Source organism: Podarcis cretensis (genome assembly GCF_951804945.1).
Source record: "Podarcis cretensis genome assembly, chromosome: 12".
Classification (NCBI taxonomy): domain Eukaryota; kingdom Metazoa; phylum Chordata; class Lepidosauria; order Squamata; family Lacertidae; genus Podarcis; species Podarcis cretensis.
In genome coordinates this window covers 18465923-18492296 of record NC_137181.1, presented here as the reverse complement: position 1 = coordinate 18492296, position 26374 = coordinate 18465923, and the positions used below count along the sequence as shown (strand labels likewise).

The window sequence follows — 26374 nt, the reverse complement described above, 5'->3', positions numbered from 1 at the left end:
CACACAAAATACTCCACCGAAACTGATCTGACATATTCATCTCATCCAGCCTCTAATTAATCATCAGCATTGTTTTGCTTTGTAGTCATTAAGCTCGCCTCCCTCTCCCAACCACATACAAGTCCTCCTACCCACCTGGGACAACATACAAATAAGAATGGAACTGTGAACATTTTTTCCTAATATAAGTTTGTTAGGTATAATGTCCTAGTTTACTTAATTTAGAGATTTCAGAATTATATCCCTGTTAGAAAAATCAAAGGGAAAAGAGCTTAAATAATTAAAAGACCAGACGAAAGCATGTGTAGGCCCAGTGCGGTGTCACAAATTCCTGGATGATAGCAGATAGTGTTTGATGTCTAATGTTGCTTTGAAGAGTGGATAAATCAGCAATGAACTCTAATCACAAGGCTTCAAATTCTCTGTGGCACTAATGCACTGTAAATATTGATTTGCTTCTGGAGCTAAGGTGCATTTTAAATAAGCGCTAGAAATAGGAAATCTAACAACACACTGCACAATAATTTTTTACGAAGTCAAAGAAGCAGAGGAGAGAAATATCATAAAGATGTGCAGAAACTTAAGTACCGTATTTTTTGCTCTATAGGAAGCACCAGACGATAGGACACACCTAGTTTGGGGGGGAGGAAACAAGAAAAAAAAAATTCTGAATTCCAGAAGCCAGAACAGCAAGAGGGATCTGGCTTCTGGGATAGCCGCTGGGATAGCTGGTCTAGCTTTGCGCAAAGCCTCCGTAGGGCACAGGGAGCCTTTATCCCCGTGCCCTGCGGAGGCTTCACGGGGCCATTCAAAAGCCAGAATAGCTAGAGGGAACGCTGCACAGCTTCGTGCGAAGCCTCCCCAGGGCAGCGGGGTGCCTTCATCCCCATGCCCTGCGGAGGCTTCTGGGACAGCCCACGAAGCCTCTGGAGGGCAGCGGGATGAAGGCCCCCCACTGCCCTGGGGAGGCTTTGCGCAGCTAACCCCGAAGCTAGAAGAGTGAGACAGAGCGCTGCGCAGTGCTCCCTCTTCCTGTTCTGGCTTCTTGCTTAGCGCGCAGCCTGCATTCACTCCATAAGACACACACACACACATTTCCCCTTACTTTTTAGGAGGGAAAAAGTGCATCTTATAGAGAGAAAAATATGGTAGCTTCGAAAACATATTTATTGCTATCAACTCAACAGTAGTTAGATAAATGAAATATGAGAAGGAAATTTTGTGTGCCTGAACAGAAGAGCAGGTTTCTGATTAAGTAAGCTATTACCTGTGGTTAAAACCTCAAAAGATAATAGGATTTGCAAGATAACAAAGTGGAGATAGTGACAAGAAATAATTTCACAGTAGCAAGTTGAATGGTAGTAATAAGAAGTGTGCTTTTGCATGAACATGCATCTACCTTCCAGTACTTGTGGTGGGTTGAACTGAATTCTATCTTGGAAAATAAATCCTGTTTGACCTCAGCTGAACTACTACTAACACTTCCTTCCCCATTCCTACGCTTCATTGTAATTATCTTATACTTCTTATATTCTGCCCTTATATCTTGCCCTTATCAGAGCCAAGGGAGATTAGCAACAATGATACAGCATTAAAACAAAGTAAAAGCACAACAAAGTACTGCAGAAAGAAATAACATTTATATTATACAAATCTGAGTACAAATGATATATCATTGAGGGCCACACACCTGTCAGGACAAATAGGTCTCAAGTTGCTATCAGAATGCATATAACAGGTGAAACAGTATGATCTCAGTAGGGAGGAACCCAGAAAAACTCTGCCATATGGAATAGTGAGGATGCAATGGAGACAGCAAAGTGCATGAGCCGTTTACCCAATTCTTAATCCTGGCAATTACCACAGTTAGGTGCTATGGAGATGTTCAGAGAAACGTCTCCAAGATCTGTTTGTTTGTTTGTTTGTTTAAGTTGAAGCATGAGGCAGAATGCTTTACAAATAAAGAAATAGATGGATGGGCAAACACTTCCATAAGGATGCCATTTAATTTGGTAGACTATCAATGAAAGAGAACTAACTTCACTGAGTGGTATTTATTTTTTAAGGTGAGCAACAGAATTTAATCCTAAATGTCCAAATTCAACAATGTTTTTGGCTTGGCTAAGCCACAACATATAGATCCCAACCACCTCTTTATAAGCCTTTCTTGCTTTGCCTCAGCTGTCAAATATTCAACAGCTGAATTTGCAGGCATTTAGCTGGTTTGTCTTCTCTGCCCACCACTCCCCATTTCAAATTTCAGCCATACAACTCTAACAACCAAGCAAATCAAATTCCATGCAACAGCAGTTTCCTAGGTAACCAAGCACAGACACCAACTGTGCAAAGGAAAAGCATGAAGAACCTGCAGCGTCCGACCAGGGTGTTAAACAAAACAGGTATATATAAATCGCTGAGAACACTGTTGATGTTGATGCTTGCCATTCTACAGTGCATAACATTTGGGGTTTTATACATTCATACTTCTCAGTATAGTCCTAACCATCCACAAATGCAACTATTGCTAATGGCGGTGTTTTGTTTGATGTCAGAACACATAAACTATAGACACAAATTTTGGCACCCTCTAGGCAGGATTGGGAAACCTGTGGCACTCCAGGTGTTGCTGGCCTGCAACTCTCATAACCCCTGAGTCATTGGCCATGCTGGCTCAGGCTGATGGGAGCTGGAATATGACAAATTCTGGTGGTCCAGAGCCTCCTCATTCCTACAACACCCATGAATCCAGCTGAAGTATGCAGGAGCCTTCCTCCCAACACTCCAGCTTGGTTTGGCAACTAAGTTCTCTCACATTCAAATCACTGGAAGTTAGTGTTTCAATGGAACGATATTCCTACATCAGACATTTTTGGTTTGCAGTATTTGCCTTTTGATACATTGCTGTACACATGTGTATGTGTGAGAGAGCAGGAGGGAGAAAGAGACATTTACCAGGACTCAACTACTTAAAAGAATTTAATGCTGTTCTTAACTTTGTCATAGAATTACCCAGATGTTTTAGTCTGCTGGTCTCTGTAACATGAATAAGCCTATTTACCAGATGCAGATGAATATAAATACTTCACAAACAGCACACATTTTAATTTTAGGAGACCACAAAAAAAGAGATGAGGTTTTTACCTTTTTGGAATATATACCTGTGCAGCATTTAGTCTACAAACCTTCTTTCAAATCTTTTAATAGAAAAAGTATCTACACAGCGGATTAAACAAGAGAGCTGCACGTGAAGGAAATACAGACATCTCTTAGCCTAGTGAAGTAGTTACTGTAACTCACCTGGGAAAACAATAGATTTAACAGTGCAAGTCTGAAACCCAATAGTTAACATTACAGTTTATAAAGCTTCCGGATGCTACAGATATCCCTGTCCAGCCTATTGATTTTTCAATTTGTGTATTCAAATGAAGCTAACATTAGGGGACAGGATTGTACAGATGCAGGGGAATATTCTACTACAGGAAATTTAAAATCAGAGAATGCCTGTATTTCTAAACTGAAAAGAGTATGAGTGTGAGTCTGGGGGTGGGGTTAAGAAACTAGATTAAGAAACACTTTGGAAAAACATTGCTAATCAGAATAGGCAATGCAGGAATAAATGGACCAATTCTGACTCAGTATAGGACAACTTTATACATTTACTCTTCCTTTGTATTCATGGGTGTAAAACACTGGGAATGACATCTCCTCTTGGAAAGTTTAACATCTACCACCACCTCATCATCTTGCAAAGAAGGGCAAGTAGCCTCACCTCACCCACTCTCAGTCAAGTCCAGGTAAGAAACAGCCAGGTCACAATTTTAAGAACAGCAGAAACAGCTAAGAAATGAGAAGGGAGAAGAGGAGTTCAGGGATTTAAAAAGAATAATAATATAAGTTGTGTGCCTTTGTTGCTCAATTTGATTCTTTTACATGGTTCTGTATGTATTGTGGTATTTTATGCATTGTGACTTGCTGTTATTTTTATTGATCATTGTTTAGTAATTATTTACTGTAATTGCTAAGAGTGAATTTTTAATTATTATTTTCTAGTATTTTGAGAATTAATTTTATTGTGTACTATCATATTAAAATGAATTACTGAATATTACTTTGATATTTTATTTATTTTAAAGCTTGCAAGCCATCTTGTGAATCGTAATACAGAAAGACAGTATACAAATCAAAAGTGAAATGAAATGAACATAGACTTCTGTGAGGCAGCCCTGTTTAGGGAAGTTTTTAATGACTGATGTTTTAATGTATTTTTAATCTTTTGTTGGAAGCTGCCCAGAGTGGCTAGGGAAACCCAGCCAGGTGGGCAGAGTATAAATAATAATATGTTGTTGTTGTTGTTGTTGTTGATATGTTGTTGTTGTTGTTGTTGTTGTTGTTGTTGTTAAACAAGGTATAAACTGTATCCCTCAATATATTCCTCAGAGTGGTTGTGAAGCCAAGTAGCTGAAAACCAAACTCCCTCCCCCACATTTTTGACTCCCTAGAAATATGCAAAAGTGACTGCAAAACAATTAACCCAAAAGGCAAATGTACATAGCAAAAATTGGTGTTTTGAAGAATTTTAAGGATATGATTAATGTGTACTTCCTGGCCCCCTTTCCCAACTGTTTTCTTTAAAAAAAATTCAGGGTGAGGGGAGGAGAACATTCATTATCTACTAGTCACACTCAACACAGTTTCAGATCAGAAGCCAAACATTGGGTATCATCTGACAGTTTTAAGCCTGTATAGTAGAGATGGGGAAACTTTCTTTCTACAATTGATTTTGTTTTCATAGAAACCTACCGAAAGGAAATGCCTTAGAAGCCTTAGAAGCCTCACATTTCAGACACCAAAGAGCGTTCAGACCCATGTCTAGGGATGTGGGTAGAATGTTAATTTGGTAAGCTAAATTTCACAAAATGTGGGGAGAGTGGCGCCTTACAAATGCGAAAGCTGACTATCTGGAAGACAGGGTGAGTCAAATCCTCCCTGTAAACTTTTATCCCAGGATGAATTTCCCCAAACCAGTGTGGTGGGTAAGTGGATTAAAAGATTGAATTTATGTTTGTTATGACCTTAAACAAAGGAATTGCCTTCCTGACTCAAACATTTCATTTTGTTTCCAGCAGTGGCTATGCTGGAAGCTCAGAGATGAGGAATGAAGTAGAAGACATGAAAATACCGTATTTTTCCTTCTATAACACGCAGATTTTTTCTCCTAAAAAGGAAGGGGAAATGTCTGTGCGTGTTATTGAGCGAATGTGTGGTCCCTGGAGCCAATTGGTGCGAGGGGAGGCAAAAAAAGCAGGCAAAAATCAAATCGCGCGTCTCCTAGAAGGGAAACTTGAAAAGAGGAAGCGGCTGCTTTCCGACATTCTGCCTCAGGGTCTTACTGCCCACCCACCTCTGTTTCCTTGCTGTGTTTGCTCAAACGGAACAAAGAGCAGGGAAAGCCCCTCCCCTCCAGGCAAGCAGAGGGGAAAGCTGAAAACATGCAGGAGAGAGAGAGAGAGAGAGAGAGAGAGAGAGAGAGAGAGAGAGAGCTAGCTGGCTGGCTTGGGTGGGTAGGTGAGGGAAAACTTTTGCCTTCCTTTCCTCCCTACCCCTCTCCTGCATTCTTAGCCAGCTGCTTCTCTGCACACCCCTCTCCTGCTCCTTGTCCCTTCTGTGTTTTTCCTTCCCTCCCCACTTAAAATGTGGCTAAAAAGCATGGATCCACATGGATCCTCAGGATCTTTGCATTGGGTCAGCCCAAATTCACCATCAGATCACATAGCATGTCCATGGCTACAGCCTGCCCCCCAAAAATCACGCACCCACTGTTGCCTGGGGCTGCAATGGTGCAAAAATGTGGTTAAAAAGCATGGATCCACATGGATCCTAAGGATCTTTGCATTGGGTCAGCCCAAATTCACCATCAGATCACATAGCATGTCCATGGCTACAGCCTGCCCCCCAAAAATCACGCACCCACTGTTGCCTGGGGCTGCAATGGTGCAAAAACGTGGTTAAAAAGCATGGATCTACATGGATCCTCAGGATCTTTGCATTGGGTCAGCCCAAATTCACCATCAGATCACATAACATGTCCATGGCTACAGCCTGCCCCCCAAAAACCACACACCCACTGTTGCCTGGGGCTGCAATGGTTCAAAAACGTGGTTACAAAGCATGGATCCACAGGGATTCTCAGGATTTTTGCATTGGGTCACCCCAAATTCACCATCAGATCACATGTCTTTGGCCACAGCATGAAGCACAAAAATGATACATCCACTGTTTCATTCAGAATGTTTTTTCCCTTGTTTTCCTCCTCTAAAAACGATGTGCGTGTTATGGTCAGGTGCGTGTTATAGAGCGAAAAATACGGTACCTACTGAGCCAGACCATCAATGAAGCTCAGTAATATGCACATGAGCATTCTACATCCTGGTGCTCCCAGATGCTGTTGGGCTACAACATTCATCAGCCCTTGCCAGCATGGACAATGGACAGGGATGATGGGTGCTAGTGCCCAAAACATCTGGAAAGCATCAGGTTGGAGAAAGCTGATTTACACTGGCTAGCAGCAGCTCACTCGGCTTGGGGTGCAGAAAGATGGCATGAATTAAATAGAGGATCTCTTGCATGCAACTGAGCTACAGCCTTTCCCTTAGGCCATGAGCCAAGTGGAGAAACCATAAACCGGCCTCCTCCAAGCTGGCACCCTCCAGATGTTGTGGACTATAATTTCCACATGCCCCAGCCTCCATGCCCAATGGCCATGTATTATGTGAGGTGTAGTCCACAACATCTGGAGGATACCACATTGGCTATACATACCTTGCACCTTCCCCTGGCCTTTATAGTCTGGTGCAAAAGATGTATATTTATTCTGAACATGGATGCTTCATTTCTCTTCCTTCACCTCCTCAGACTGCTCAGACCCCCTCCCCATCCTCCAACTATGGCTCCTGCCTTGCGGAAGGCACAAAACCCCACAAATTGCTACCCCCTTCCTTTGGTTCAGCCTCTGGCTCTGCTACCTCTTCCATTCGTTCCTCAGAACCCTGCTAGTTCCTGACACATTTGCACACTAACTGGTTTATTATTAGGTCCCAATCTAATCAACTTTGGTAAGTTTGTACTATGGTTTAACAAGAAGCAAAGATCAGAAAATGTAGTTTGATCTTTACTTGTTTCAATGAACCATGGTTTTTAGCTTGACCACAGTCTGCTGTTCCTCAGTATATAGATAAACTGTGGTTAGCTTAAAGCAGGTAGTGGATTCTTCTAATCTTCTTCTCAAGAGCACACCAGAGGAAAATATAGCTATGAAACTAAGGCTCAAGCAGGCTCATTCATGTAACTTTAACATATGGTTTTGCATTATGTTTAAAACAGGCCAATGAATGAAGTACCTCTCTAAGATTAAAAAAAAGCTCACCATTGTATAATAGAAAGGAAACAAAATTTTAGTATTGTGCATATCCACACATCTCACTGCTATACAGCATTCATGAATAGGAAATGAATGTGAATGCACGCAGGTTTATAAGTGTTTGACAATTCCTATTCTAAAGAGTTCACTAGAAACTTTTAAGAGGAGAATCTCTAATTCCCTTAAATTACTGATAATGGCCCAAGCAAATGGAGAACAATTATGATGAAAATTGAATGCTACCCAAATGCCAATTGGAATTAATACTCTGTGCCTATTCCTAGTCTCCTGCAGTATAAACTAAATGCTGCCCCAAGCCATTTCTTTATTTATGCAGCTTCCAAATAATGCTTATTATCACTATAATAATCATATCCCCTTGTATCAAGTCTGTATGCACCACTTTGCATTTAATAAACAAACTTAAAATTATTAGTTGCATTTATTATTCAAAACAGTCTTGGTATGGAAATTAGGTAACAAAGTTAATGCCCAGCCCACTAGTACAACCTGCAAATTGTACAAAAATGGCAATAAAATCTGAGTGTGTTGGTGGATAGGGAAATCAGATTGTCTGCCATGACAGTCTATCAAGTTCTTCTCACTTCGGGGAAAACATGAGATTCTGGTGGTTTTTTGTTTTTGTTTTAAAGGAAGACCATGCAACCATGCAGGTGTGGTATAAATCCCCTGTTCTAAAAGTATTATGTTTACATACATTACTCTTTATATAAAAAATCTACCCATTCCTTCAATAGGGGAAGAAGGCAGCCTAATAATATGAAAGCCAGCCCATGTTCCTCCAACCCATAACTACAAGCTGGAGTCAAGGAAAATTTTAGAAAGGAGCAGGGTGGTACCAAGAATGGTGGAAGTACAATTTTGTAAGATAAAAGTAAAAAAAAAAAAAATCTGGCCAAAAGGCCCATCTAGTCCCACAGCCTCTTCTCACAGTGGACAGCCAGATGTCAACCGGAAGCCCACAAATAAATACAGTGCAACAAAACTCTCCCCACTTGTGATTCCCAGCAATTGGTATGCAGGGATATTGACTCTAACAGTGGAGGTAAAACATTATCATTCTGGCTATTAAGCATTGGCTACCTTATCCTCCATGAGTTTGCCCAATCCATTTTTAAAGTCATTCAAGTTAGTGGCTATCACTTCATCTTGAGGGAGTGAATTCCAGTTTAATAATGGGCTGTGTGAAGAACTTTCTTTTGTATGTCCTGAACAGGGAATGAAATGGATGGATAGAAGATTTAATAAAGCAATAGGAGAGACTAGACACTATGCTAGGACAGTGAAACGATCCACTGCAATAAAGGGTGTTTGGGGTGTTAAGGGAGGGGTATAATCTCTGGTGGAGGATTTGCCTTGCTCCTTCTGGGGTAGTCTGCCTACCTTTGGTCCCCACCCTGTTCTCAGCTCTCACCTGTGGCTCCTAGAAGCTGTCAGCATGTGATAGTGACCATACCCCAAGAACAGCTTCGATTGGCCAGCAAAACCAGGTGAGGGTAGCCAATGGGTATCAAACCCTCATTGAGTTAGGAACTTCCTCTGCATGCAAAGACAGGCTCTGACAGATTGAGTTACTGACAGGTGGCACTTTTTAGTGCTTTAGTCTCCCACTAAGTTGTCTCTAAACCATTATTATTTGCAGCAGACATACAAATAATCCGTCTTAAATGTGCATTAAGCTTAGAAAACCTCAATTTTCTCACAGACAACTGGCAAATACCATGAAAGGCAAAACTTGTCACATTTATTTTTCTGTGAAATATTCACTTGCATTCTAATTGGGAGTGCCCATGTAAATGACATGAAAAATTGTTTGTAGCCAGCCGTCAACAAGAAAAAAAGGGAGGGTGCCTGGCAGAGGGCAAGGGAAATGCGTAGTTGTTTATGAGTGCATGTCATCCCCTAATAAATACTAATGCTCTGCAGTTGGCCCCCTTGAGTAGAAAAATAATGATGATGTTGGGGTCTAGAATTGCAGCTTTCAACATGCCCACATAGGAAGCTGCCTTGTAACTGGAGAGGATTATTTATCCATCTAATTCACTGCTGCCTTTTCTGTATTTAAGTAGCTCTTCTGGGTCTTATGCCCCTGTCTTTCCCATCACTTGCCACCTGAGCCTTTTAACAGGGAATGCCAGAGATTGAATCTAGGACAAAGCATGTACTCTGCCACAAAGCTATGGTCTGTCCTGCTGATGTTATGATGCTCATTGACTGCACATTTTCCTTCATCAGAAAAAGCTGTCATCATCCCCAGCAGCTTAGGCTAAAGGTTAGCTGCTCTGCTTTTGGGACATAGCTTATAATAATAAGAATAATCGGATGCCTTCATCTGACCCACCTGCAACAAAACATGTCTCTCCTGTATCGCTCTTTATAACCACTGCAGGCACTGCAACTTTCCAATAGTTTGACTTCGCTCCACAGGCACACTCTTCCATTGTCTCCAGAGAGAGATGGATGCCAGCACAGTACAATAAGAACATAAGAAGTGCTAACAGCCCATCTAGTCCAGCATCTACCATTGCTAATGGGCATTGATTACTTATTACTTATGTATCCTTGACCCTAAAGTTCCAGGGCAGGTGACAGCAATTTAAAATACAGTTTAAAATTAATTACAATCACAAGAATAGGCCAGCCAGAGTAAGGAGGTGGTCAAAGGCCAGGGTAAAGAGGTGGGACTTTAGTATACAATGGTAACTGTATAGTGAAGATGCCAGACTCTTAATAAATATATCATACAGATTATAACCATGTCTTTATTGCTAGTTGGCCTCCTCCTGTCTCAAGAGACAATGAAGTGTGCCTTCGGGTGCAAGCCTGGGCAGTGTATATGGAGATCCTGGGCTGCACAGATGACAAGATCCCCCTCTTGGCCTCACAGAGCAATATGTTTGTTATAAAATATCGCAACAATAATAATACTTTTAAAATTTATTTAATAACATTTTGCACCACTTCGAATCACAGAATTGTAGAGTTGGAAGGGACCATGAGGGTCATCTAATCCAACCACCTACAACGCAGGAATCTTTTTGCCCAACATGTGGCTCAAACACACAACCTTGGGTCCCATGCTCTACCGACTGAACTATCCTGCAGGCTCACTTGATTGCTTTTTTTAAAAACAAAAACAAAAACCTCAAAGCAGTTTAAAAATAGAACTGTTATGGAACAAAGAGGGGAAAGACTACTGCCTTTGTGCCTTGCTTTGGGGCTTCCCAGAGGCACTGTGATTGATCATTGGAAAATGGAATGCTGGATTACATGGGCGCTTGGTCTGAACCAGTAGGACTGTGATGTAGAGGATGCCCACTAAATCTTAGGGCTTCTGCTTCAGCACAATAAAAGAAGCCATCCCTGAAGTATGATAGCAATGCATCTAAAAGAACATGTCACAGCAATATAAGCAACAACTTAGACCAGCAGGTCATTTCAGTTCCAAATAACTACTGCTTTTGCAATTAATGCAAGGATAAAATGTATGCTAGGGTACACCTCAGCGAAAATTAAGTTTAGTGCAGAATTCAATTTTCTTTTTGGAAACCAAAATCTAGGCCAATCACAGCATAAATATAAGCACTGCATGAAATTAGCCCAATTTAAATGCATGTATGCAGATGCTAGCATTGTTCAACTAATTAAGGCAGTCCAGTTGCACTTTTTAAAAAGAGGGATTGAAATTATTTTATTGAGAGCATGAGTTTCTGTAGACAATTACCAACTTCATGAGATACTAGAATGAAACTCATTTATGGCCTAATTATCTAAACACTTCTAACTAAATTTCATGAATGTAAAGCATTTGATGAAATATTTCCCATTTGTTTAAACTACAATTTATTAAACTGAAAGACAACTCCAGTGAAATGGATGCTGTCTAGGGTTGCCACCTTTGGTCAGGAAAAAAAAAGAAGAGGATGGGCAAAATACGGGTCAGGTCAGGGGGGAATTAGGGGGCGAAAAATTCCTTTATCCGGTGCAAAAACGACTTCAAAGCAAGCCATTACATGGTGTTTACAATGGGGAAAAACAGGCCCATGGAACACAGAGACACCCGTTTCTCCCTCTCTGACTCAGTCACCATTACCGACTGCACACAGAACTCTCCCCCCCCCCACTGCTCTCCACCAGGGCTGTGCAAACCCCCTCTCTTGCTCTCCAACCCACCCACCACCCTCCCTGCCCACGCAAAACCCAAGACTCCACTGAAGCTATAATTTTGATGTATGCTATTTTTGCTTTTATGCTGCTCCACTAGTTTTTAAGTATTAAACATGTCTAATAGGTCTGTGGCTACAATGCTTGGATTGTTAATGTTGTGTTTTGATTTTGTTTCATCATGAGCCAACTTGAAAGGATTTTGGTACTAAAAAGCAGCATAAAAACCACTGTAGTAATTAATAAAAAAAATAAAATGGACCCAACTCTCTGACCTGGTAAGGAAACCTACTAGGTTAAAGCTTTAGCTTGAGCCCACTGAATACTACTGGGTTGGTGTTGAAGTAAATTCCCAAAATCTTAATTTGCCATACTTCATGGGCCTGTCTCTCTAAACTCCATAACTGCTTCATATCTGAATGGATAAAATAAAAAGTGGTGTGGTGGGTAATCCTGCCAAAGGAAAGCAAAAAGCTAATTCTCAGCTAGAGGACATAAAATCCAGCATATAGAATATTGCAGTACTGTACAAGACAGTAAATCATACATTTTCGCATCTAGAAAGCTAAATCATGGAAGCTGACAGTTAAAGCTGTGTAATGCATTACATATATCAAAGCTCAACAGCAAAGAGTTTAATAGTAAACCTGACCCACATAAAGAAATGCAAGTTCTGCCTGCAATCATCAAAATGAGAGATAAGTGAGCTCCCTCAGGCTCAATTTGGATTGGGATTGGCAATTGCAGAGAATGCTTGGGAAAAAAGGTTATTTTTCCTGTGAATTTAAAATTTGCTGGGCTGATGTGAGTCCCAAACCTCCTCTCCCATGAGCTTCCTTCGGCTTGTCATTAATGGCAGTGATAGTTGCCATGGCCATGGCAGTGCGAACAGACACCATTCTCCTTGGCGAGTTTCAAAATTTTCTTAAATTTTACATCTCTAGAGTCAATTTGAGAAGGAAGCATGTGCCCATCCCTAGTGAACTCAATGTACAAAAAGGGTTAAATCTGTATCTTTTCTCTCTTTACCTCACGTTTTTCCTGCTTCTTACAGAAAGAGATACCTCAGAGCAGCTTACAAACCAAACATTGACACATTAAAGTATGTGTGCATTCCACAACAAATCCCTAGAAAGTAAAACATCCAATAACTATATAAAATCATGCCTAAAATAAATTTGTGCAAGAAGATTAAACACTGGGGACCTTTCAAGGACGTCTTGCAAAGCTGAAATTCAGCCAGCAAGGAAGCTCTGTATCAATACATCAGTGGTTTTTTACTTCGCAGCCTGAAGACACAATGGGTAGGACTTACCTTAATGTTTGTGCTCATGACAAACTGTTGTTATAAAATTATTAATAGTAATATCATTTATGTGTTGCTTTCCCCAAAAAAGCTATCAAAGGAACCTCCATATCTAATATATAATCATGATCATCGTCATTATACATTAATACCCTGTCTTCCGAGTGGAACACAAGTACCTAGGGACCTAGGTGGTCTCCCATCTAGGTACTGACCAGGCCTGCTTAGCTTCAAAGTTGCTGTGCAATGTGCTTTTAGATAATAACCCTGGATCCAGCCTAGGACCACATTAACCTATCTTTGTCACAAACATGTCACAAATACTGGGCCAGTAGCTCTTCCTGAGTCACGCTGCTTCCATTTCAAGATGGACAGGGATTACTTACTTAGAAATATCTTGCCACTTTTGGGGGATGGAGAGAAGGGGAGAAAAGATAAAAAAGCAAACTCAAAATGGGATTGCAAAGCAATTTCTCACACTAAAGGGAAATGAAAAATACAGTCGGGATAGATAAACAAAAAAAAAAAATTCTTATCAAGAGCTGCAAAAAGGAGCGATTTTTATCTGCTGGGCTTCGGTGCTTACAAAATCGTGCATGAGAGAGGCTAGCAGAAATTGTCATCACCAGTTAAAGGTGGTAGGAAAGCACCTGGCTTTATTTTAAAAGAAAGTGAATTTATGGAGAAGGTAAGGAGGTACGTGACCTACTAAATTAAATGCTAAATTTCTGGGGAACTGTTTCTGGCATGTGATTCATATGACAAGATGCAGTTTTCCCTCTCCTGCTTTTGGGAGGGTGGGTGTTACTTTCCACGGAAGAGGCTAACACAGACGGCTCCCTGGATAACTCAGGGAAAAGAAACAGCTGTGCTCCAGCCCTAGTTTGTTATCTGCTTCAACTCTCCCTTGATGAGACAGCACCACAGGGTGTATCCACAGATGAAATCTCTCGGCCCACCTACTCACGCTTCTCTGGTCTCAAGGGGATGACATCTGTTTGTGAAGAAGAGAACAACACAAGCCGCCTGCTGTGGGTGGTTCCTTTTCAGCTTCATCAACACCTCAGGCGAATGGTCTCTGTGGGGCTTCACATGACCACTGAACTCATAGAAGCTGCTTAGAATTAAGCTTTTCCCATGCCACTGCTAATGGCAAACATAAAACAAAACAAAACCCAGTAGCGTTGCAGTGATGTGCAAAATCCCCACTATTCAGTGCAGTGCCTGAACACAAGCACAAGGCTAGGGTCAAGGAGCTGGCACACTTAGGAAATTCAAGCCCAAGTATTGGTGTGAATTGGCCAGTCCTCCTTCAGAAAGCCAGTCAGCCACAGACGTCAAGATAAGACACCCGCTAAGTCTACTCTGGAGAGACAATTTAGTACTGTTTATTTAGTTAGTTGATTTATATCCTGCTTTCTGGCTAGTGTCCCCAAAGAACCTCATGACATTTTGAAAACACACGTGCTCACAAAACTAAGCATAGAAGCAGGAGATGGCAACAGTTGCTCCTTCACTCAGGGCAAATGGTGTCACAGTTGACCTTGTGCTGAGGAGGCAGCACTCTGGAGCTGACCCTGATGCCTGCCTCACTTGTTCTCCACTTCCCTCATACAGAGCAGATTGCGTCCATTACCCTTGTGGGGCAGAGGGAACAGTCTGACTGGAGTAGACCCCCTGATGTTGTCTTTGCCTGCCTGCCTGACTCTCTTCTTCCTTCCCCATTAAGATACTATGCTGTATACTGTCAGGTCTGCATTTTTTTGGTACAGAAAGTATTGGTTTAAAGTGTAGAGATCTTTCCTATTCTAATTAATTCAAGAAGGTTCTGGAGGCTTCTCTGTGTTATACAAGCTGGTGCAAGTTGGAAGTTTCTAGCTGACAAGTAAATTTTCTATTCTGCCTGGAAACAGGCAGAAGGTTCCTGATGTCTGGGTTATTTCTTCAGAGAAGCTGAACAGCTGGTTCAAACTGGTTCTGTTATCTCTTTCTCTCAAGGTCATGGTGTCCTATAATTATAGGCCAGAATGAGCCTGGTTTTCACTTTCTGTCTCTCTTTCCTTCTGGAGTGGTGTTCTGTACATACTATGTTTAAGTGTTAAGGTTTTAGTCTTCATGTAAATTTAAGTTAAATTTGCCAGAAGTGGATTTCTTATAGACTGTGTCAATCCGTAAGAGCTGAATTTGTGACCATTATGCTCATTTGCCTTCAGTAAACTCTGCTGATTGCCTCAGAGTTATTTTTTTGGAAACCCTGCAACATGTTTACATTTTTACCCTGCTAACTATACGTCAAGGTCTGCTCTGGATCAATATGGAGCAAAACCACGACATGATGTAGATCATAGGGTACTGAACTAGTGTCAGAGAAACCCAGGATCAAATCACCACTCAGCTATCCACAGGATTTTGTTGTTGGGGGACGCCAAGCAAAACCATAAAAGGGGGAGCAGGCTAATTTCTCATAAAGAAGGAAGAGGAGGGAGAGGCCAGTACATTTTGCTTCATACTCCAGGTCCTACAAATGCTAAAATCATACTTTTTAATGGTTCATTGGGGGGCATCTGCCCCTTGCCCCCACCTCAAAGTGCCCATGTCTCTGGCTGACTTAGGAACAGAGGAAGCTGTCTTGCACTGTGTCAGATCCACTGGTTCATCTAGCTCAATACTGGAGGCAGCTCTCCATGGTTTCAGGTAGGGTTCTCTCACAGGCCTACCTAGAGGTCCCAGGGATTGAAACTGTGAACTTCTGCATGCAAAGCAGATCATCTACCACTGAGCTTGGGCCCAGCTACTATCTCACATTTAGCCAATCTCACAATCCTAATGGGGGGAGGGGGAGTGTTGAAATCTTGTACATCCCATCTCCTAGAAGGAAGGACAGGGTAAAATTGTAATATACTTGTTCCATTACAGGTATCTAAACTTTCTACTGGACTTTGAATGTGTGCCTTTTGAAACAGCACTCAATCTGACAATTTTTGAAATAAAATTGGTAAGGGTAAGTGACGAAGTACCGTATTTTTCGCTCTATAAGAGGCACCAGACCATAAGACGCACCTAGTTTGTGGAGGAGGAAAACAAGAAAAATAATATTCTGAATCCCAGAAGCCAGAAAAGCAAGACGGATCACTGCGCAGAGATCCCTCTTGCTGTTCTGGCTTCAGCGAAAGCAATGCAAAGCCTCTTCAGGGCAGCAGGAGGAAGGCTCCCCCTACCCTGAACAGGCTTTGCGTGGCTATCCCAGAAGCCAGAACAGCAAGAGGGATCGCTGCGCAGCAATCCCTCATGCTGTTCTGGCTTCAGCGATAGCTGCGCAGCTTGCATTTGCTCCATAAGACACAGACACATTTCCCCTTACTTTTTAGGAGGGGAAAAGTGCGACTTATAGAGCGGAAAATATGGTAGATCCAGGCCAGGCTGGGGGAGAATTTGACATATCAGGTACAGACAATATGACAATGCATTAAAAGAGCCAGGGTAGAAGTACTTGTGCAACAGTAGAGCCATAATGGGACAAGAACATAAGAGGAGCCTGCTGGATCAGGCCCATGGTCCATCTAGTCTGGCATCCTGCTCTCACTGTGGCCAACCCTTTGTCTGTGGGAAACCCACAAGCGCAAGAGTCCCCTCCCCTCCCGTGGTTTCCAGCAACTGTTATTCAGAAGCATTATTGCCTCCGACTGTGGAGGCAGAATACAAAGTTCTTAACCTGAAGCACTATTTCTGGGTTAGCGGAGTCTTTAACCTGAAGCGTATGTAACCTGAGGTACCACTGTAGTGATTTAAGACTTAACAAAAAGAATGGAAGAGAAAGAAAGAAAAGAAACAGGCATTTACTGGTGGGGGATAAGCACAGAGATATTTTAGTTACACATTTTATCTCTTATGTTTTAATATAAGGATGATCTGAAGATTTAATGAGTTGTTTTATATTCCCTTGCTATTTTTTTAAGCTGCCCAGTTTCTCCACTTCTAAATATACATAAACTCTTAATGAGAAAGGAAGGACAGACATTTCTAAACCACTTCAAATGTTTTAAAGCTTGCACAGCTACATATTTAGGAGAAAAGCTCTTGTTTGCTATCTGATGGCAAGCGATCACATTTATAGTATTTAAATTCAGTCCTCTGAAACAGACAAGTTGGTTCACAGGCAGTGCCGCTGCGGCTGAACTGTCATTGCCTGACATCCTGTCTTATCTGCCAAATTGCTCATTAGGTTTGGCAATTTTCACCTGCGCCTCCAGTTTCTACATTTCAGCAGGGAATAAGCATCAGTTTGCTTCAACCCATCTTCCACAGCAAGCTCCCTATGTACATCTTCTGTAAAGTACACAGATACCCACTTAGTAATAATAAAAAATGCACTTTTATCTAGTACACAGTTACTCTAAACTAAATAAATGCAGCAGCAGAAAATTTAGTTTAGGTAATGTTTTATATAAAAATAGATGTTAAAAACAAGGAGATAAGAAACTTTTTTAAAAAGGGAGGAAGGAAGACTTGTAGTGTTTGTATACAGAATAGCACAAAGACTTTATTTCCCAGTATTATTCTTGATTTGTTGCTAAAATCCAATCTAAGCCATCTCTCCATGCACACAGTACATGGTTATTGCAGAGAATGCATGGTTTTATGTATTGTGCATAGGGGGTAATGACAGTCCAGATGCATATTACTTTCTCAGCTGGAGCTGATCTAGCTAACCTTTTCCTTTCTAGGGAAGGTGGTACAATTTAAACACAAACCAAAAAAGTGGCGGGGGGGAACAAGGCAACCTGAACAAAGGAAGATGAAAATCTCAGCAGATCATTCAGCCTTAGCTTAACACGCCTAGACAGTGCGTCGAAACAGAGGCTGCTCTGTTACCCCTCAGATGCATGCAAACAGCAGAACAAAATGTAGGCTTTGCCACATGAGCTGCATTGTCAAAAGGTGTAGCCCATTTGGTACTTAGAAAAAGCATACTCAGGGCAGGCGGAGGCGGGTGGGGGAATAATAAAAATGCAAAGCACCAAAGGAGAAAAAGAGAAATATCTACAACTGCTACCAAACAATTTCGGATGGAATACTGTTTTTCATTTGGTAGAAGTAAAATATTCACCACCAACCCTACAATTAGCTGGAAAATTACAATAATTACAGCAATTTTGCATCCCATCTCCAATCTAATTAATAGATATATGATCTTGTCAACATGTAATAATCAGGATCTGCAACTACCATGAAACTGGATGGGTTTTATGAGCTGAATAGAAGCTGAACAGTATAAGAAGGTAATTATTTGAAATCCTGAGAATACCATTTGTATGCCATGCTTCACTTCACAAGTTAAAAAGGAAATACAATAGGGATATTATTTCTATTTTCAAAGTATATTTAAATCAGGTATTTGAAATCGGTTTGCCTTAATGTCAAATCACGTTGGTGGTATGGCTCCAATTACCCACAGGGTGCAGCATCCCAAAGAACAAAAAATATTCCACAAAGAAAAGAAAGAAATTCTTTTAAGTGGTACACAGAACATTGCTTTTGATTTTCTAGGATATCTGTGCCAAAATATTTCACACATTTCTTCCCTGAGCATAAATGTCATGCAAATACATTGGCTAAGTTAGTCTCTTTAAATAGTTTTCCTCAATGTGCAACATTTTCAGTATAGAGGACAAGCAGTAGATGCATGTGACAGTTAATGGGGATGAAGGTTCAAACCAACTGCATTTTAAAAGAATGAGGGGTAGAAGAGACTATAAAAATCTGGCTTAACCCTAGCCTAATCCCTCAGCTGTAAAGCAGATCCATGGACCCACAATTTGGTAAAGGAACAACCTAAGCTATCCACGATTGGGACGCAGGTGGCGCTGTGGGTTAAAGCCTCAGCGCCTAGGGCTTGCCGATCGAAAGGTCGGCGGTTCGAATCCCTGTGGCGGGGTGCGCTCCCGCTGCTCGGTCCCAGCGCCTGCCAACCTAGCAGTTCGAAAGCACCTCCGGGTGCAAGTAGATAAATAGGGACCACTTACCAGCAGGAAGGTAAACGGCGTTTCCGTGTGCGGCTCTGGCTCTGGCTCTGGCCAGAGCAGCGATGTCACGCTGGCCACGTGACCCGGAAGTGTCTCCGGACAGCGCTGGCCCCTGGCCTCTTAAGTGAGATGGGCGCACAACCCCAGAGTCTGTCAAGACTGGCCCGTACGGGCAGGGGTACCTTTACCTTTACCTTTAAGCTATCCACATCAGAGTATGTCACAAACAGTGAGTGCCCCCTTTGTACAATTTTAGAGGTGAGATCATCTTTAAGGATGGTCCTGGTTGCAGGCAGGCCCCCAGGCCGGTTCCTCCCCCCCCCCCCGGCATGGGCAGAGCAATACTGTCATGCCAGGGTGGCACCACAATCACCCCAGCTTCCTGGCCAATCACTTTTGTGTGGGGTGATCGTGGGGGGATATAAAAGTGGCAGCATGACATGTGTCAGGCACCTGCTTCGCACTGTCGAACACCTGCCCACCCACCCTTTATTTTAGATGTCCTCTGGCCTTGCTTTGGACTGTGGTTGGTCGCCTGTCTTGGGACAGGGGCCAGGTAGAAATTTTTCCATTTGGCAGATTGGCACTGGCCACTAGGTTTTCGCCTACCTCTTAGCAATCGTCACAACTTTGTAAGGTTTGGCGGTTGGGCATTGGCTCATTGATTTGTGTGGGAGAGGAGGTCAGCCATCGCCTGCCCCTCCATTGACCAAGGGTATTCCGTTAAATGAATCCAGGGCCTGGATCCTGTCCAAAGTCTGCTTGAGGGACTAGGGCCATGTCAGGCCTCTGGGGACACTGAGGAAAGCTACAGGCAGGTTCCCCCGATGTGGCTTCCTATTGGGGTGGTTTACCCTTATTGACTACCTGCAAAGGGGGCAGGAGTCCGATATAGTCCTTTGCCAATGCCTAAGCCAATACCACTCACATTTCTGTAATCAATAAAGTTGTGGCCTAAAATTTGCCCAATAACATTAAACCAAAATCCTGTGTCAGTGTGAATTTTATTCTAACGAGGGGCTGGTTTGGGGGCCTTGCCACGCAACAGCCTTCCCCAACAAGATGTTGTGGACTACAGTTCCCATCATCATTCCCAATTACTGGCCATGCTTGTGGAAGGCTGTTCTAGAGGTATCTACTTCATCACTGCCAGAAATAGAATGATAAACTAAATGGACTTTGGTGTGATTCAGTAAGAAGTTCTTAGCATTTTGAGTTGACTAAGAGGTGAACAAGTTCCTTCCTCTCATGTTGTAATAAATGTAACATGAACAGTTTTATTCGCTGAATGATAACACTTAGGAAAGTCAATGGAGAAAGGAAACTTTTGTAGTGTTTTGTATTGCAATATAGTTTGGGGGGGGGGGAAGGGAGGGGAAGTGCTGTATCCCTGGAATTCCTTTGGAAATATTGAAGCATACCATGCGTCTGCTGTTACCTTTCCCACTCATCTGTCCGATGACATTTTTGAAGTGTGTGTGGATTCTCCATTTCATTAGTTTTTATTTGAGCCTTACTTAACTCTTGGGGAACAGCAAACCATTTGTTTAATCAAGGTAGAGTCAAGCTACAAGAAAGATGATAAACCCTTCCCTTAGATCAGGCATGGCTAAACTTGGCCCTCCAGCTGTTTTGGACTACAACTTCCATCATCCCTAGCTAACAGGTCAGGGATGATGGGAATTGTAGTCCCAAAACAGCTGCAGGGCCAAGTTTGGCCATGCCTGCCTTAGATCAACCTTCTCTGAACGCAGTGCTGTCTAGTTGTTTTGGACTACAACTTCCATCAGCCCCAGTCGGAGCTGTTGTAATCAAAAGCATATGGAGAGTAAGTTGGAGGAAGTTGATCTAGATGATATGTTGGCAACACTCCTCAGTTGACAAGCTTATCAAACAATAAAGTTCAGTCTCAGCTCCTCCTTGCAACCTTAGGTTTCTGACAACTAAGTGAAATGTAGCCATGAACCAGTGTTTAAGTAGACCAGCAATGTAGCGATATTCTAAGCCCATTTTCTAAATCTTCTGAAGGCTTATTCCAGATATTGGGGGGGGGAGACCAGGGACAAGAAACAGAATGCCACCAAAATTAGGAGCGCATATTTATTTATTGCCCTCCTTTGCCACCTCCTCCAACAGGAAACCCCATGTCCTGACACAGAGATACTGTGAGTTTCCCTGTCCCTGCTCTACAATGATTGGTAGCATGGGCAAACAAATGCATTGTGACATGACATCAGAACAAGCACTAAGTTGTACTGCATGAAATAAGAGTAGGGAAATAACTTTAAATGTGATATCTATTGCAACGTGTCCTTATTTTCACCCTGAATTTGACATATTCAGATCTTGAGATGTGAAGACAACTCCTTGGTCTTTTTTTTTATTTGAAAGGGTTAGAAAGGCATTTAACTCACTGTGCCATTGGGTTATGTTTAACTGCCAGGTGATGCAAGCAACCTCCATGATATTCATAGTCTCTTGCAACTCAAAGCACGTACTATAGACCAATTTTTCATTTTTTCATCTTTTTTATCTTCACTTGCTAGGTCAATCCTGCCACTCTGGAAACTACAATCTGGAAACTGTGCTACAAGTTTTCATGCTCGGCTACTTAGGAATTGGGGATGCAACAGAGACACACACACATGTTTATGAGTGTTTAAAGCAGCTCATAAGCACTGTATTAAAAACCAAAAAGGCAGAAGCTTATTTACTTGCCTGCCTCAACCATTTACCCCTTTTCTGAACTTTAATCAGCTTCTGATAAAGACACATAATGAATCATATTCCCAGCAGCATGAGAGGGTAACAGAAGTTGGCATCCCAGTAAATGAAGATGAAATGTGCCGAGGCACCGGGAACCTTTACTCACTTGTGCGAAGGACTGAAGGCGTGACCTCAATTTCACTTGTTGCTTGGTAAGGCTGGAAGGCTGACACAGCAGTGGTGCCCAGTTCACTGCCAAAGATCTCGGGGCTCTGGGTGCCAGTGGAGCTGGCACTGGTGCCATCTCCTCCATGGTGTGGGTCTTGCTCGTCGAATACAGCTACAAGCTGTGAATAACAAAAGGGCCAACGGTGAGTAGAGGAATTATACTAAACGGCAGCATCAGAAGAGCAGCTACACAGAACACAGGTGGCAGTTTCCCCTACTTGGACCAGTAAGTGCAAGCACTCACATCAAGGGGTGTGCTAGCATGCCACCTAGATCACAGCCCAAATGGAAGAATCTGTTCACTTAGATGCGTATTGGGAGTTCCTGCTGCAACTACTAAAGTTGTTCCCACACCACTTAGATATTGCGTCAACACCTTCCACTCCCATGGTTTGCTCCAGAGTCAAGGTTAGCCACTACAAAGCTCATGCCTTAGGAGGTGCCATTGCCTGAATAGTTGTTAATTAAAATTTTTACAGCAACCCACAGGGTGGGGAAAATCCTTAAGAGCAGCAGCACCCATTAAGTGCACAAATAAAGGAGTCTGAAAGTACAACCCGTGGCAGAGACTGTTTAAAACAGAATGTTATCATCTTAAAAATAAGTAACTTCCATTTTCTAGCACAGAAAAGAAGAAAAGGGGAGGTTGACTTCATCATTTAAATACTGAGGGAACATCTCTGTACCCTCTCATCTTAAATGAGTTACAACAATTGATTACGCTATTATCACAGCAGACCTGCAAGGTAGGAATGTGACTTTACCCAGAGATCTCAAACAGAAGACAGACATAAGGAGGCTTAAACATCTTGCCAAAGATCATACAGCAAACCCTTTTAAAGCAAATAAATTGGTCCCATTTCTCCCAAATGCCAGGTGATTAATATGACAGCTGAAATAGAAGTGCATGTGAGATGGCAAGAATAAAGATGTAAAACTGAGAAGCTCTAGAAAACCTGAATTCTCCTCCACCCCTCCCTTTTTATTCTTTTTATTTTTAAAAAACACAGAACTTTGAGGGGGTTTATACTCTGAGGTAATAGTTTCATTCATAACAAACACCCAAAACTTACTTTACTACACAGGGGGATTTTTTTCTATAGGCAATAGAATAAAATGAAATAAATAGAAGTAAATAAATAAATAAAAACAAATAAAGTGCTTTGTGTGATGGAAAACCATGGCTGGGAATAAAGATCTCCCCCCCAAACACGTTACTTCAATGCATGCATATGTATGGTTGCCCCCACCCCTGCAATATCATAAACCATTCCAAATTGCCCCCAAATCTTCGAAACACCAAAGGTAGGAGAAAAAACAAGGGCACATAGACCTTAGTACAGCAACAACTTTGGATACTGAGTTATATTTGGTAAGAAACTGCACTTTTTAGTAGCAAAGAGTTAGCTTATTAGCATGAAGAAACCCTGATTTCTACCATTTTTCCAATGAATAAGCAACCTGGAGCATCTCTGACCTTTTATTGTGCTGGACCTCCACCTGACGTTGCCAAAGAGGTTTCACATGGCTTTCTGAGTTCTATCATTTCCCAGAGGGCCAGGAGGGCAGAGCTTCCCCAACTAACTATAAGGGTCAGTTATGCCACCAGAGCCTGCTGAAGTGCAATTAACTCATAGCACCAACATGTGGGACGCAGGTGGCGCTGTGGGTTAAAGCCTCAGCGCCTAGGGCTTGCCGATCGAAAGGTCGGCGGTTCGAATCCCTGCGGCGGGGTGCGCTCCCGCTGCTCGGTCCCAGCGCCTGCCAACCTAGCAGTTCGAAAGCACCTCCGGGTGCAAGTAGATAAATAGGGACCGCTTACCAGCGGGAAGGTAAACGGCGTTTCCGTGTGCGGCTCTGGCTTGCCAGAGCAGCGATGTCACGCTGGCCACGTGACCCGGAAGTGTCTCCGGACAGCGCTGGCCCCTGGCCTCTTAAGTGAGATGGGCGCACAACCCCAGAGTCTGTCAAGACTGGCCCGTACGGGCAGGGGTACCTTTACCTTTACCTTTATGCCACCAGAGCCTGCTGAAGTGCAATTAACTCATAGCACCAACATGTGCACTTTTGTATTGGAAATAAGCCTGCTTATCCAAAAAATGACAAATATATATATATTAATGAATGAATCAATCAGTCAGTCAATCACACCTACTTAAGTGTAAGACAGCCATTCCATGTAAACTCTGCTGAGGAGGAAGCACAAGAGTGCAAGTGTCGTAATAAATAGAGGAAAAACTATCTATGTGAACCTACACTTTTTTCACTTACTGTATTTTTCCGTGTATAAGACTAGGTTTCCCCCCCCCAAAAAAAGTAAAAAAAAAAAATTGGGGCATCTTATACATAGATACATCTCCCCCCATTTTCTTAAATCAGAGTCCCCAAAAATAGGGGGCATCTTATATATGGGGGAGTCTTATAGATGAAAAAATACAGGATATCCCACTCCATCCCAGTAAGTATTGCTTTGAAAATACTATCAAAACTCAGGTTAATTTCTCTAATCAGAATCAATGTCTCTTACACTCAGATAATCTGAATCTGCCTGGGAAAGTCAATTTCCTAACCCCATCATGGGTTAATCACTCTGGTGGGAAAATCCTAATTTTTGTCCATAATTACTTGTTTCTAACTACATCTCTGTGTACTGCCAGACAAAAAATAAATGAGCTGGCCATGTTTTAAAGTTTGAAACTTCTTAAGTGGAGGTAGTCAGTATCACTGCAAGCCAGGAGGAGTGAGAACTGTTGGTTCAGAGCATGTTGGCTAGTCCTAAGAAATGTATTGTGTAAATATGGTTTAGCGAAAGGACTTTTGCTGCAGGCTAAGAAGCCTGGCTGTGTTGGCTAGCAAATCTCTTCCAATCTATTCTTCACTCATGCCAGATGGTTGACTGAATCTTGAAATACCTGGCAATGTACAGCAACATTTAAAAGCAATATACTAATTCAAAGTTCTAAGAATTGCTTGTATCAACATCATTAGCAGTTTTTCTCCAGGTCTTTGCATCTCTAGGCAAGAGTGAAGGGACAATCTTCTTCTTGCATACAAACAATGGTAATTTGCATATATACCTGTAACATTAACAAGCAAGTAGTAGTAATGCTTGTGCGAAAAGGTATGGAGCATCTCAGAACATGACAAGAGCTATAAAATATCCTATGGCAGTATTTTAATACTGCCTGACAGTGTGTGTCTCCAATATCACTTCATTAACTGACTCTCAAGAGAGATACTCCTACCCTTGTATGAGATCAGACTATCTGCATCCAGGCACAATGAAAAACTGCAATAAAAACATAGATTCCTGTAACTACAGCTTGATTGATGGATTCCTGTAACTGCAGCTTAATTGTATCATCATGGAAGCTCCTTAAATGTGTTCTTGTTATTGCTGCATAACAAAAGGGGGAAATGCTGTATTTTCCACATTCTTATAATTGATAAACAAGTTATTAGAACGGAATGTAACTCTTTAGAACTGCTGCAACAGTATAAGGATTCAGTAACTATAAAACTACAAAATGTCAACCCACAAATGTCAACCCTCTTCAGAAGTAATTTTCATGCACTGAACCACTGTGCTGGCTAGCCTTCCTCCTGACATCTAAATGCTTGGCATGAACATCTACAGACTCCTGTATATGTGAAGGCTTTCTTGCTGCAGGTGTTTTTGATCAATGTCAGAAGGACACCATAGAAATATATGGGGGGGGATTTTAAATGTCCAGTGGCACCTTAGAGACCAACTAAGTTTGGTCTTGGTATGAGCTTTCGTACCAAACTTAGTTGGTCTCTGAGGTGCTCCTGGACAATTTTTTAATATTTTTTAAATATATTTCTACTGTGTCAGACCAACACGGCTACCTACCTGAATCTAGAAGGACACCATGGATGCCATCATGATGTTGGGAGCAAGGGTAGCTGGCACAGCCCTAAATCCCATAATGATTCAACACGTGACCATCACTTCTTGTGGGGGCAAATGTGGAAAGAAGAAACTCTCATTTGTTTCTTTCAATCAGCTTGCCAGTTGGGAAAGTTGTATTGTGTGAGGTCAAGTAGTAACCTTTAGTTGAGCTGCTACTTCAAGCCATAGGGCTTATCCACACTTATCTCTCCTCTCCTCTTTCTAGGTTTGCACTTTAAAGCTCCATGCCCAGGTGCCCATTTTTTGGTCCAGAATTTTCCCCATGAAAAACCCACTCTTTAGCACTCAATCAGAGCAAAGGTCAATCTGCAGAAAACCCAAATCGACATTTGCTTTGATTGAGCACTAAAGAGCAGGCTTTATCTGACCTGAAGGTCTTATGGTGATCAACTGGACCCTGAGAAATAAGCAATGGCCTTCCCCATGGAAACTGGGTTATTTAAAATATAATTCTACACCGAAACTGTGGTGACAGTGCACCCATAATACAGTATATACAGCAACACATATTACCTGAACAGTGTTTGTGTGTGAGAGAGAGAAAGAAAGACAGTAATTAATAAAGACAACTAAAG

At 42.0% G+C, this 26374-nt stretch overlaps 1 protein-coding gene across 4 annotated transcripts in view; it reads right to left on the bottom strand.

Annotated features, from left to right (window-relative positions):
• PARD3 (par-3 family cell polarity regulator) overlaps nucleotides 1-26374 on the bottom strand; it is a 567153-nt gene that overhangs the window by 341875 nt on the left and 198904 nt on the right. For all 4 annotated transcript variants that reach the window (XM_079996388.1, XM_079996385.1, XM_079996386.1 and 1 more), the window contains one exon: nucleotides 21804-21984. In XM_079996388.1, the coding sequence (XP_079852514.1) occupies nucleotides 21804-21984 (181 nt within the window). The remainder of the gene's footprint in view (nucleotides 1-21803; nucleotides 21985-26374) is intronic.